Source organism: Myotis yumanensis, unplaced genomic scaffold (assembly GCF_028538775.1).
Source record: "Myotis yumanensis isolate MYYU_CA2020_CCGP unplaced genomic scaffold, mMyoYum1.0.hap1 SCAF_16, whole genome shotgun sequence".
Lineage (NCBI taxonomy): Eukaryota > Metazoa > Chordata > Mammalia > Chiroptera > Vespertilionidae > Myotis > Myotis yumanensis.
Genome location: NW_027223767.1, coordinates 38385641 through 38399180, shown reverse-complemented (window position 1 = coordinate 38399180; position 13540 = coordinate 38385641). Strand labels below are relative to the sequence as shown.

Here is a 13540-nt window from a genome sequence, read left to right as displayed (position 1 = left end):
AGAAGCAATTCCTTAGGAAGGCTCCTCCAGGGCAGGGTTGCCAGCACCTTCTCTCCCTCTCCAGGTCCCTTTCTCTGATTGTGGAGCAGGGGCCTGCTCTAGAGATCCCATGCAAGCACAAGGGTTGGGAGTGTGACTGGGGGGCTGGGGGCTGGAGAGAACTGTGCTGGGTTTTTACTCACTACTCTCACCTATTAGCAGGTTGTTCTGTTATCTCAGACACAGCTGGCCCTGGTGCTGGTGAGGAAGGGCCAGGGTACTCAGGCCTCACAATGTTAGCATTTCAGTCTTCCTACCACTGCGGACATTCGTGGCCTTCCCCCTCCTCTCCCAGAGGGCTGGGGGTGGGTGTCCAGCAGTCCTCACTCCCAGCAGGCACGAACAGCTGCTACTACTGCCCCTCTCCTGGGAATTGCTATCATCCCCAGAGCTAGGAGACTAATGGTTTAGTCACAGAGCCAGGCTGGCTCAATCCAGCCCAGGCTTCCCCAGCTCCAGCCGCTACCATAGCTGCCAGTAAGTAAGCACAGTCAGCAGGTTGAGCACCCTGAGGTGGCGTTAGGCCAGGAATTACTTTCCATTCTCACAGCATCCCCCCAGGGCGGGGGAGGGGGAATGAGGGAGGGAAACCAGAGGAACCTGAATGCTGGGGAGAGGGGAGAATGGGACAGAATGCCTCTTCGAGGATTTACCTATACTGTATAGACCTAAGGATGTGTCCCCAAGGGTAAAAACCTAGGAACGGACTCCGACCAGCAACTCTTGAAGTTAAATCTTCAAGACCAGATGGTATCAGGGACAAGGAAGAGCCACAGGATGAGGGTGGGGAGGAAAGTAAAAGAAAGAAGAAGGAACACGCCCCCCCCCAAAAATAAAAATAAAAAAACAAATCTGCAGATTAGGCAATAGCTTGGGGGAGCAGTTCAACTCTAATTTTTAGAAAAGTGCTTGCTTGGCAAATTCAACTTCAAGATAAATTATTCTCCACACCCACCCCCAAACCCCACCCCTGCCCCCAAACCCCACCCATATAGAAATGTTGGACTAGGTAAAGGAGAAAAAAATGCCAGACCAAGGTTAGACGTACAGTATCATCAGTCTTTAATAACTTATAAATGCTAAAAAATAGTTAATACAGAGGACACACATAGCTTACAAAATGGCAGTGGATCTACAAATGTGGGGAGAGGTTCTTGGCACTTTCACACAGACACTGGCATCGCTAGGAAAGCAGCCTGGGGGGACTCCCCCGTTGGGAGATGGGGAGACAGTACCCCATACCAAATGCATCCTCCAAGTAACTTTCCTTTGCCCTAAAACACACCTAATAAAAAAGCCAGAGAAAAACAAGAAACAAGGTTGAGGTAGATTTGCAGTTTATACTGAAGCCTCCTCAGTTCTGCAGCCCCATGTCTAGAGGTGAGGATAGGGGAGGTGTGAGTAGACAACCCATCTCACATCCCCTCCCCAGCACCACACCAAAGCAGGACGCCCCGCGGGCGCCTCAGTCCTTCATTTAGGTGGGCAGGTCCTGCACCCTGGGGCTGAGGGAGGGGCCACAGGCTCTGCCTGGCTGTCCAAGTATAAAGACCCCTACTGGTGAGGAGCGGGCGGCCTGGGATCACCGCCTCTTCTTGCTTCCCCGGGCAGCTTTTTTCCTCTTGAGGATCATCTCATACAGGCGTTCAAGGCCGGGCTGCAGCCCCACCCCGTCCACAGCGCTGCAGGCCTGCACGTGGGTGAGCGTGGCAGCAGCCAGCTCTCGGACTGCCAGCCTCTTCTCCACCTCAGCAGAGCTCAGAGCCCCTGGCTGGTCCTGCTTGTTGGCCAGCACCAACACAGGCACACCCTGGTTGTCAGAGGCCCGGCTGATGCGGTGCAGCTCCACCTTAGCCTCCTCCAGCCGCTCAGCCTCCGCAGCGTCTACCACAAACACCAGCCCATCAGTCCGGCGGGTGTAGGAGCGCCACAGCGGCCGCAGCTTCTCCTGCCCACCCACATCCCACACTTGGAAGGTGATGCTGCGCGACCCTCCCAGGGCCACCCGGATCTTCTCCATATTGAAGCCTTTGGTGGGGACGCTCTGGACAAACTCCTTGAACTTGAGTCGGTAAAGGAGGGAGGTCTTTCCAGCTGAGTCCAGCCCGATGACCACCACGTGCAGGGCCTGGAAATGGGGCAAGAAGGAGGGGGTGGGCGCCATCTCTGTCAAGTGGTTCCCCATGGTGAGCTCCAGCTAAGGTGTGGGCGTTGGGGCTCACAGTAGAGGCGCAAAGGTGGCCTTGCAATCGCAGGCTCCGGAGACCACAGCTGGGTTATCTAAACAAGGAAAGGTCATGAGAGAAAACAGGAGAAGAGGTTTAACGAACATGTGATGTGCAACTTCTTGATCTTTTCCTGAGTCAGCTTCCTTGTTAAAATTCCTTTTTTTTTTTTTCTTTTCTTAAGCAGCTGCAGGTGTAACAAAGCCGCTCCCCTCTCCCTGGGGCGCTAACGAGGGCGATGAGACCTAGATAAAACCCCGGTCCCGGGACACTGAAGTGGGGTGAGGCCCGGATCCAGCGCCTCTTCTTCCCCTAGTGGTGCCGTAACAGACGCCGCAACCCCTACTCCCCAGGCGATAATCCTCGCGGGAAGGGGCCGGTCGGACAGCGCCCCCAAATTAAGAGTTAGGGTGCGGGCGCTGAGACGGGAGATGGAGGCCCGCTCCCACCCACCCTCCACGTCCCCAGGCGGCTGACAGCGACCCCTCCTTACACGGAGACCCCTTCACCCCACGCCCCGCGACGCTCCGGGGCCAGCCTTCCTCTGATCGCGGACTCCAGCTCCCCAGGCCCCGCGTCGGGGCCGCCTCGGCACGGCCCGTTCAGCCCCTTTACCTCCGTCCACGGCTCTCCCGCGGCGACCCTCCGGGCCAGCCACCCGAACAGTCACGCCGGCCTCCCCGCCCGGCTCCAGCGCCCGCACTGCCCCGCGGTCCTCGGGACTCGCCCTTAAAACCCGCGGGTGACGTCACGACGCGAGTGCCAATCAGCAGCCCCGCAGCGGGGGAGTGGGCGTGGAAATATGCGCGCTGCAGCCCGGACCTCCCCGTGACGGGTGTCTGCTCCATCCGTGACCGTTTTAATTGGTCTTTTTCTACCGTATTCTAACATTTGCTATTAAACTCGGGAGGACTCAGGGATAGATGGTGGGAGGGGCAAAGGGGACACACGGGTGGCAGCCTTTAACTCGCGAGAGGTAAAGTTTCGTAATACCACCGCATCCCCGCCCCGGGCAGTTTTCACACACGTAAAATCCCTCCACCAGGTTATTTTTCAGGGCTGCTGACAAGTCTTCCTCCTTTATCTTTCCTAATTCAATATCCAAACCCATGTGAACCTAGAACCCCATGAAAGTCTAAACAACCTTATGGAGTCACAAAAGCCCTAGAGGTAGGAACTGGTGTTGCTGCATTTTATAGGTGAAGAAAGCTCAAAGGGGTTCAATTACTGGTCCATGATCACACATAGTAAGAGGCTGAGCAACGATCTGAATCCAGTGCCTGGGCCCTGACCACTGAACTACCCCTCTCCTCTCATAGGGAGGGCCAAGCATCCCCAGCAAAAAAAAGCCCTCAATCGCTGGTCTGAGTGCTGGCCAGCAGCAGACCCCTCAGGGGCCTCCCTTGTTCAAATAGACAAAGACAGGATTCTTATTCACTTGGGGTGGGGGAGGGTGCATTTATTGACCTCATTCACATTGTGTGCTCTGCATGAGCCAGAGAGACCATGGTGATATAGATGCTGTGCAGGCCACAGGGCCTGGCCTCAGAGGGCTTACACTCTAGTGATAGAGACAAGATTGGCCACTGACAGGTGTGGACAAAAAGGGGTTCTACCCAAAGTAACCTTACAGGGTGATCTGATCGTAAACTCCAATTCCTGCCCTGGCTGGTAGCTCAGTGGTTAGAGCCTCGGCCTGCACACCAAAGGGTCTCGAGTTTGATTCAAGGTCAAGGGCCAAGGGCAAGTAGCTGGGTTGCAGATTCAAACCCGGGCCTAGTCAGGACATGTGTGGGAGGCAGCCAATGGATGTGTCTCTTTCACCTCTCTCCCTCCATCCATCTCTCTCTCTCTATCTATCTCACTCTCTCCCTCCTTCCCTCCCTAGGTTAATACCCCTGTGCATCTAGGTTAACAAACCTTTAAAATAAGCTTAACTGCAAGGAAAGCACATATTCTTGTTAACCATCCTGTAATGTAGCAATTTTCAACCTTTTTCATCTCATGACACATAAACTAATTAATAAAATTCTGCGGCACACCAAAAAAATATATTTTTTGCTGATCTAACAAAAAAAAAAACTGGGTATCATTTTGATTCATTCACACCTTACGGTTATTGTAGTGTTGTCATTTTTTTTTTATTTGACCATCCCGGGCAGTGGTTCTCAACCTGTGGGTCACGAACAATGAAAATACATCCTGCATATCAGATACTTACATTACGATTCATAACAGTAGCAAAATTACAGTTATGAAGTAGCAACGAAAATAATTTTATGGTTGGGGGTCACCACAACATGAGGAACTGTATTAAAGGGTTGCGGCATTAGGAAGGTTGAGAACCTTAGATTCTAAGGGGAAAGAGGTCAGTACCCCTGACTAAATAGTCAGATATTGCACATTTTAAAAATTCTTGCGGCACACCAGGGTGCCGAGGCACACTGGTTGAAAATCACCCCTGTAATCCAATCCCCGCCTTGGTTTCTCCTACCCTTATGTAATCTTTCTTGCTTCCCTGCTTAATTTTAAATGCATAAGCAAAAATGTCATTCTCTGGAGCTTTTGAGATCTTGCTTCCCAGCAATTGTCATTAGTTTTGGCTCAATTAAAGTCTGATAAAAATTCTCCACAGGTTTGAATGTTTATTTCATCAATCACAGGGAATGCAGGGACAGGACAGGACAGTATATGTCAGGGGTCCTCAAACTACGGCCCGCGGGCCACATGCGGCCCGCCGAAAACATTTATCTGGCCCACAGGGTGTTTTTGCCGCCGCTGTGTGCATAGGAATTTGTTCATAGTTTTGTTTTTTTTTAATATTTTTTTTTAAATATATTTTATTGATTTTTTACAGAGAGGAAGGGAGAGAGATAGAGAGTTAGAAACATCGATGAGAGAGAAACATCGATCAGCTGCCTCCTGCACATCTCTTACTGGGGATGTGCCCGCAACCCAGGTACATGCCCTTGACCGGAATCGAACCTGGGACCTTTCAGTCCGCAGGCCGATGCTCTATCCACTGAGCCAAACCGGTTTTGGCCATAGTTTTTTTTTAAACTATAGTCCGGCCCTCCAACGGTCTGAGGGACAGTGAACTGGCCCCCTGTTTAAAAAGTTTGAGGACCCCTGGTATATGTATTAGGCCTTTGTAAATCTTGACTTGTAAAACTGCAGAGAAGGGAGAAAGTGTGAAATAAAAGCTTCTGGAAAGGTTTCTAGAAGTTCATTAGTCCTGTGTAGGATTGATTAGGAGGGGCTCAGGGCTGGACGGCATCTTCCCAGCCATTGCAGATGATACCATCTGGGCATTCTTAAAGAGGACACGTCACAAAGGGGCAGTGTAACCAAAATGAAAACAGCAAAAGGATGACAGTGATAACAAGGTAAAATTGGAGGAGAGGGGGATCAAAGGACGATGGAATTATAACTCTAACAGCTCCATTTTTACAAGGTGACTGAGTTCTTGCATTTATTACATACTTCCGTGTTAACCTTTTAAAGGCTATATTTGAGGGGGGTTAGAAAAAGGGGAGGGGCAGTCATTGCCAAACAAGAAGGCCTAGCCCTTCCTGCCCACAAGCTCCCCATCTGTTTAGCACCAGCCTGCCTTGCCACCTCCTTCATCCCCTCCCTGCTACAAAACCAGCCACTTGGTTACCACCTCCAAGATGCTGGAAACCCCCTTGAATCCCTGAGGAGATTAAGACCCTAGGAAATTAGTTTATTACACCTCCACTTCATGGGGGTAACAGATGGCTGCAGGAGCTAAGGCACAGAGGTAGAGCTGAGCACGGTGAGTTAGGAGAGGGAAAGACAGAGGAGGCCAAGAGGTAGGCAACCACTACCCCAGTGAGTGACCACTGCATGCCAGACTCTGGTCTAGGAACTTTGCATACTTTTCCTTTTTTTTAAAAAAATTTTTTTTTTTATTGATTTCAGAGAGAGGAAGAGAGAGGGAGGTAGACATAGAAACGTCAATGATGAGAGAGAAATCAATTGGCTGCCTCCTGCACGCCCCCTACTGGGGATCGAAGCAACCCAGGCATGTGCCTCCTGGTTCATGGGTCAACACTCAACCACTGAGTGACACAGGCCAGGCACTTTTCCTTTTTTATTTTATCTTATTTTATTTTATTTTTCAATTAGCAATAATTGTGCCTCAGATAAACCTCATTGGCTGCAATACTGCCACTGTTCAAAACTCACTTTTCCTTTTTTAATACACAGCTGAATCCAAGAACTGTAGTTCTTCTAAAAGGAAGAAACCAAAGCACAGAAAGGTTAGGTAATTTACCCAAGGTTACCCAGCTAGAAATTGGCCAACCATGGCTTTGAACAAATGTTTCAATGGCCATGAAACCCAAACACACACAGAAACAGAGAACTGCAAACATACAGATTGTCTTATGTTTCTTCAACAATCTTTGAAACTTCTTTTTTTTTTTAATATATTTTTATTTATTTCAGAAAGGAGGGGAGAGAGGTAGAAACATCAATGATGAGAGAGAATCATTGATTGGCTGCCTCCTGCACGCCCCCTACTGGGGATTAAGCCTGCAACCCCGGGCATATGCCCTTGATCAGAATCAAACACAGAACCTTTCAATCCATAGGCCGATGCTATATCCACTGAGCCAAACTAGCTAGGGCAATCTTTGAAACTTCTTTAACATTTCCCCAATATCTCCTGGGCCCCACAACCAATCAGGAAACTGTCACTTGATTATCTGATAAAGGATATGAAACTGGCGATCTCACCCCACCCTTCATCTTTTGTGTTTGCCAGAGAAGGTGTTGAACAAATGGGAAGGAGAGGTGGGGCAGGGAGGAATGAAGGAAGAGGCCGAGCTTTTCAGGGTCACATCAGGTTCTGGCCCTATCCCAATCATGTCTCCTTTAGATGGGAACTCCAGTCTCCACCCCCAGCGCTGGCCTCAAGAAGCCTTCCTCCATTAATGACCATTTGCTTTCCTGGCATTCTTACCTCTGCAGCCGTTTCTCTCCACAAGATCACAGCCCAGGACCTAGTGCACTGGGGGATTCGCTGCAGAAAACATTGAAACATTTGTACAGTGAACATTCATATATGGAGTGCCGGCTACATGCAAGGCACCACTCCACTCCAGGTTCTGAGTAAACAGCCCCGAGTGAGATGGACAAGGACCTGCCCTCGTGGAGTGCACATTCTAGTGGGGAGTGGGGAGAGACAGGCAATGAATAAAGACGCTAATTTCAGATGGTGATACATGCTGTCAAGGAAAATAAAGCAGACACGTGTGCTGGAGAGTGATGGGGGGAAGGGAACGACTTCAGATAGAGGGGACACTCAGGAAGGCCTCTCCAATTGGTAGCACTAAAACCAAGGTTTAAGTGACAAGGAGTCAAGTAGGCATTCTAGACAGGACCGACGACCTGGGACCTATCTACTTCCCCCTACTGGTTCCCCCACCTGGATCAGGTTGCACCTGCTGTGTCACTGCTTTTCCTCAGAGCTGTCTCCCCCACCAGGCAGCCCTGAGCCCAGGAGCTGGTTTTTCTCATCTAAGCTCTGTAGCACCCAGCACCACGCCTGGCACACTAGGCAGTCAGGAAATCCTGCAGGAATTTAGGAATGCGTGAGGGAATGGTCAAATATGGGAACCAAACATGCACCCCTGGCGTCCTTAAGCCCTCGGGAGATCTGTTGATACTGAGGTGAACATTCTTGGCAAGGTCTGAGTAGTATTGAACTCACAGGCCTTTGGGAGGGGGGGAGGGGACTTCTTGGAGGAGCAAAACAGAGGCTAGGGGTGGGGATGACACCGGGGAGAGAGGCCCACCTCGAAGCCTGGCAGGCTGGAACCCTGGGCTGAGAGTCATCATGAGTTCTGCCCCTCAATAGTAGATGGCTTGGCAAAGCCACTCTCCCCACCCCCCAGGCACCCCCCCAAGCCCTGTTTCCTCAGCATGTGATGAGGGGCTTAGATGATTCTAGGTCCCTTCCTCATGACAGTCCATGTTGTGCAGTAGGGAAGGGAGGGAATTGATGGAGCTTCCCTAGGAAGTGGCTGAGGACATCCTATTTTTTAATATATGCTTTTATTTATTTATTTATTTATTTTAGAGCGAGAGAAACATTGAAACATCTATGCAAGAGACATTGATTAATTGCCTCCCATACAAACCCAACCAGGGACTGAACCCAAAACCTGGGCATGTGCCCTGACCAGGAATCCAACTGGCAACCTTTCGGTGCACAGGATGACACATCATCAACTGAACCACACCGACCAGGGCACTGCGAACGTTCTTGCCTCTGCCGCACAGCATCCTAACCCAAGTGCTTGTCCGAGTGGTCGAGTGAAAGGGAGAGGCGGGGTGGGGGAGTGGGTTCCAAGGAGCAGCTGTTAGCTTCTGAATCACAAACATCCATTTTTCAAATCCCAGCTTTGTGTCATCAACAATAAGATGGAGAAAACACAGCCTACCTCTTAGAATTGGGGGCGGGAGGAATGTGTGGGCCCCCTAGGTACCCCCCTCCCCTCCCAAGGGCCCCTTCAGAGGCAACCCTTCCAAAACCAAGTCCCAGCCCCCAGCCACGGCTGGAAAGCAGCAGATGCTGCGCCCTGGTGGCTACGCGCGCCACTGCCTGACTCCGGAGGAAAAGGAGAGATGAGCCTGAAGTCGTACAGGTCCCTTCGCCTCCTGCAGTCCTCTCAGACAGGGCCTTGTACAGTTTGGGGCTGGGAATGGCAACTCTGCCCTCTTCAAGTTTGTTTGTTTGCTTGTTGTGGAGGTGAGATCAGATTTGAATGAACATTATTTGAGCAGAAAAATCTAATTTAAATTCTATTTCTCACACTTTTACTGAGGACCTGGCAGGGAAGGCGGAGGTAGGAGCAGGCTGCAGGGCAGGAAGGTAATGAAGAGCTCAGTTTGCAGCCACGTTGCAGTGTTTGTGGGGAAAGACCTGCGTGGGCACAGGTGTCCAGCATCCATTTGCGTGGGGTGGCCTTGGCTGGAGGAAGGGACTTGGGTGGTCGGTAAGAAACAGCAACAAGGAGCCCCGAGAGGGTGGAAATGCCTGGGGAGCAATGGCAAGGGGGCAGGACAACCCAATTAGAGAGATGCAGAGAGATGAGGAAGGGGGAGAGCTGGCCCACACTCTGAAGGGAACAGGATGCCTGGCCAGTTACCTCAGCTGATGGGCTCCTCGCAGCATCCACAACAGGAACCAATCCCCAGTGACCTTAACAGTTGGATCCAGTCTTCAGCATTTGAGAGCTGTCACCAATGTTGCCTTGCATACATTGAGAGCGTACAGCTTCAAAGAGAGGTTCCCAAATTTGTGAACACATCAGAATAACCTGGGGGACTTGACAAAACACAGATTGCTGGGCCCCACTTCCAGAATTTCTGTCAGCCAGTCAGTCCCCGGTGGGGAATGAGCATTTCCAACAAGTTCTCAGGTGAGACTGATGCTGCTGGCCCTGGGACCACACTCTGAGGCCCACCGGCTGGGAAGATGAGTTCCAACCCTGACTTTAACATCTCCCAGTGAGCACGTGGGCAAGTTGCTTATCTCTCCCAGCCTCAATCTCTTCCTCTGGAAAGTCGGATGATAATACTTATTTCATAGGGTTATTATGAAAATAAAATAAGTGAGGTACTCAGCAAAGGGCTTGGCATATACAAATCCTCTATGCCAGGTAGCTATTATGATGATAATAAATTAATTTATCTCAACCAATAACAAAAAGCATTGGCCCAGGAAGCCAGTTGTGGAATATCTTCCTCAGATAACAGACAAAGTGGCCACCCACTGCTTTCTCACAAAGTGGATGGGAATAAGGATCCATCCATAATAAAGATATAAAACTGCCAGCCAGGAGCACAGTGCCCCCTTAATGCCTAGGGAGGAATTAGAAGAGACCTGAGGACTTTGGGAAGTCAGCCTCAGCAGCCTCAGTTTCTTCAGACACAAAATTGGAAAAATAACACCTTTCGTTGTTGAAAGAAACCATAGGGATTTGCTGGCACACCAGTGGGCACTCAATAATGGCAAGGAAGTTTTGAAGCCAAGTTCTTAGTTGAGTCTAACTCGTGTTTTGTTATTGTTTTTGTTGTTGTTGGGGGGGGGGGGGGTTGTGTTTTTATTTTCTTTTAATTTTAGTTTCATTCTTTTCCTTGAGTCTAACTACTTTTATGGATCCAGTCTAGCTGGCCATGAAACTTTCTCTCCAGCACACAAACTCTTATGTTTTAGCCCCAAGATCCAGAGCACACTGGGAGTGAGGGGAGTGTGGGCCAGGCATTCCGCCGGCCCATATATACCTCTTTAACCGTCATCATATGTAACTCCCATAGTTCTTAGAGCCTCCGAGTCACAACTCAAAAAGAAAAATGTAGCTCAGGTGTTATGGGTGCGTTCCTATCCTCTCTCAGCACCAGAAGATTCTAGAAACTGCTTTGCAGACTCTGCAGGGACTTAGAAGGCAAGGGCGAGAAAAGAGTGGTGAGGAATTGGATTTCATCTGTTGGAAGTGGAGGCTGAGATCCTGAAAAATATATTCGCTGCTTCTCCCTCAGCCTCTCTCCTTCAGCCATCAAGTCCTGTAGCAGAAGGCTTCTCAAACTTTAACGTGCATGTGCCTTCCAGGGGAGTTTTGTTAACAGATTCGGATTCAGTAGGTCTGAGACCCATGTTCCTGCGTTTTAACATGCTCCTCGGTGACGCCAGTGCTGCTGGTCAGTATGACGCCGTGAGCAGCAAGGCTGCGGCAAGCTGTCCCACGCCGAGCTCTTCTAGACACGGGCACATGCAGCCCTCACTTTGCTGGCTGTTGTAGGAGAGTCTCCTCCCCACGGCACAGTCACCCCCGCTGACCCAGCTCTGCTGCGAGTCGTAGACGTGCAGACTTTGGAAGTGAATGAAAGAGAGAAGAATGAGGAGGAGAGAGAGAAGGGTGAGAGAGAAGGGAGCGAAGTTTGAGAAAACAGAACGGTATCTCTGTCCAACAAGGTCTCCCCAACCTGCTGTGAAAACTACTGTGACGAAGAGACCCCGATGGGCTGTCCACGAGGCCAGGGTGGACACGGCGAGGGCAGGGCTGCTGCAGGCACAGCGGGCGCAGGCTGCGAGGGGCCGTCCCGTCCGCGCAGCTGGCCAGGCACCCGGCAGCCCTCCGATGCCCGGAGCGGAGCACTTCGGGGCGCCTGCGGTCGCCGCCGGGGCCGGGCAGGCGGGCCTTCTCCGGGCGCGCACGGGCTCCCCAGCAGCTTCGTGGAGGGCGGATGTGGCCGAGCGGCAGCCAGAAGGGGACGGAGGAGCGCGGACGCCCTCGCCCACCACGGGCCCAGGTCACATTCACCGGCGCCGCCCCGGGACGCACCCGGTGGCCGGCCGGCGTGACCCAAAGAATCAGTTGAATCGACAGGTTTTTTAAAAGGCAGAAGATTTTTTTAAAAAAAGAAAAGCCAGGCCCTAGCTGGTTTGGCCCCGTGGATAGAGCGGGGCTGCGGACTGAAGGGGCCCGGGTTTCGGGCTTGATCCCCCCAGTAGGGACGTGAAGGAGGCAGCCGATCAGCGGTTCTCTCATCATTGATGCTTCCACCTCCTTTCCTCCCTGAAATCAGTAAACATATATATTAAAAAAAAAAGAAAAGCCCTGAAAGGAGTCTAAAAATAAACATATCCAGAGAGAGAGAGAGATAAAATTTTTATATGATACAGGCGGCGTCTGAAATGGATGCCTCTCCCACTCACCAGCCCGGCGGTTGGGGGCAAGCGGCCCGACCTCTGGGTCTCAACTACTGGCCCTGCAGGGAGACTGTGCAGGTTCGAACCGAGGAAAGCACTTAGCACGAGGCCCGGCCCGACCGAGATGCTTCCTATTGTATTGTCCGCGGCCGGGCCCGCGCGATACCTACGGGCCCAGCTGTTTCCGGCTCGCAGCCCCGGCACTGAAAACGCACCGGACCTCGCGGACACAGGACCCACACCCGGCGGCCTCGGGAGCTCCGCTGACGCTCCCTCAGTCCCCAAGGCGGGCGTGACGCTGGGCTCGGGAGCTGAAGGCGCTTGGCCAAGTGCCCCGCCGACAGGGTAGGGCGGGGGCCCCGGTAGAGCTCTTTCCAGGGAGGGAGTCAGCCCTCGCGGGGCCGGACCTCCGGGTCCAACTTGTTTCTCTGCGGCCCCTGCCCGGCGACCCCGGACGGGCGCTTCTCGGCCGGCGGCCGAGTCCTGGGCCTGGACCTGGACCGAGCCAGCCCCGGGGGACCCTCTCGTCTTCCCAGCCATGACCCGCCGGCTCCCTCCCCCGCGAACGCTTGGTCCGCCGCCGCCAACATCCCCTGGGTCGCGTCATTTCACTAGCGCTTGTACCGCGGAGGAGCTCGGCCGCAGCCCACCTTCCGCTTCTGCGCGCAGAGGTCGTCCCGAGGAGGGTCCGGAAGCCCGAACGGCGCCGGTAGGGTCGGCCTACCCGCACGGGAAAGGCGGGGCATGCAAATGAGCATAGACCCTTTGGCCACCGCGCCAAGCGGAGATAAGAATTCACTTAAAAACGTAGGGAATTGAAAAAAAAATCTTCACAGAGTCTAAAGTGTCCTCTATATCTGTCAAGAGACTGTGGAGTTGAGACTTCGCTTGATGGTGATCGGGATCACCGTGAGTGAAATAGGGGTGGAAGGAGGAGGGTGCCGGCGCGGGCGGGGCATTGGGTATCGCTTCTCGGCCTTTTGGCTAAGATCAAGTGTAGTATCTGTTCTTATCAGTTTAATATCTGATACGTCCTCTATCCGAGGACATTATATTAAATGTATTTTTGGAGCAGGGAGATGGAATAGGAGCTTGCTCCGTCCACTCCACGCATCGACCCGGTATTGCAGTACCTCCGGGAACGGTGCACCCCCTTCTGGGGAAATAACGATGGTCCTTAAAGAAAGACTCGAGCTCTGCCTGCTCTCTCATTCTGTCTGCACCCGCCTCATGGCGGGCGCCGTCTTGTTCCGACCTCACCCGGGTTCTCCTCGCCCTGAAAGATGAGGCGCTCTTTCCTAACGTTCGGGTTGCGAAGCACCCTGTTTGCCTTGTCCTTAATTGCTTGGGACTTGATGGGGCACTCCTGCGCAGGTGCGGGCCAGGAGAGACCCGCTAGGCAAACTTCCCGTCCTCAGGGCCAAGCCCAACCCAGGGGAGGGACCAGGACACCTGTCCAAATGGCCACAATACCAGCCAGGACAAGGAGGCCAGGAACACATGCTTGGGGAAACCAAAGGAGTGAGCAGAAGAT

At 52.2% G+C, this 13540-nt stretch overlaps 1 protein-coding gene, 1 non-coding gene and 1 pseudogene across 2 annotated transcripts; 1 reads left to right on the top strand and 2 right to left on the bottom strand.

Annotated features, from left to right (window-relative positions):
* Positions 1-1059: 1059 nt before the first annotated feature.
* Positions 1060-2960, bottom strand: ARL4D (ARF like GTPase 4D). Its single transcript, XM_070393069.1, has 2 exons — positions 2880-2960; positions 1060-2319 (listed from the first exon to the last, which is right to left on the bottom strand). Exon 2 carries the CDS (start codon positions 2222-2224, stop codon positions 1622-1624), a length of 603 nt encoding a protein of 200 aa, XP_070249170.1. The 5' UTR covers positions 2225-2319; positions 2880-2960; the 3' UTR covers positions 1060-1621.
* A 3428-nt stretch (positions 2961-6388) lies between these two features.
* On the bottom strand, positions 6389-6470 carry LOC138995290 (U4 spliceosomal RNA; annotated as a pseudogene).
* Positions 6471-12970: 6500 nt separating this feature from the next.
* LOC138995278 (U2 spliceosomal RNA) lies at positions 12971-13161 on the top strand. Its single transcript, XR_011468595.1, has one exon. It is a non-coding gene; the product is annotated as a U2 spliceosomal RNA (small nuclear RNA).
* Positions 13162-13540: the final 379 nt, after the last annotated feature.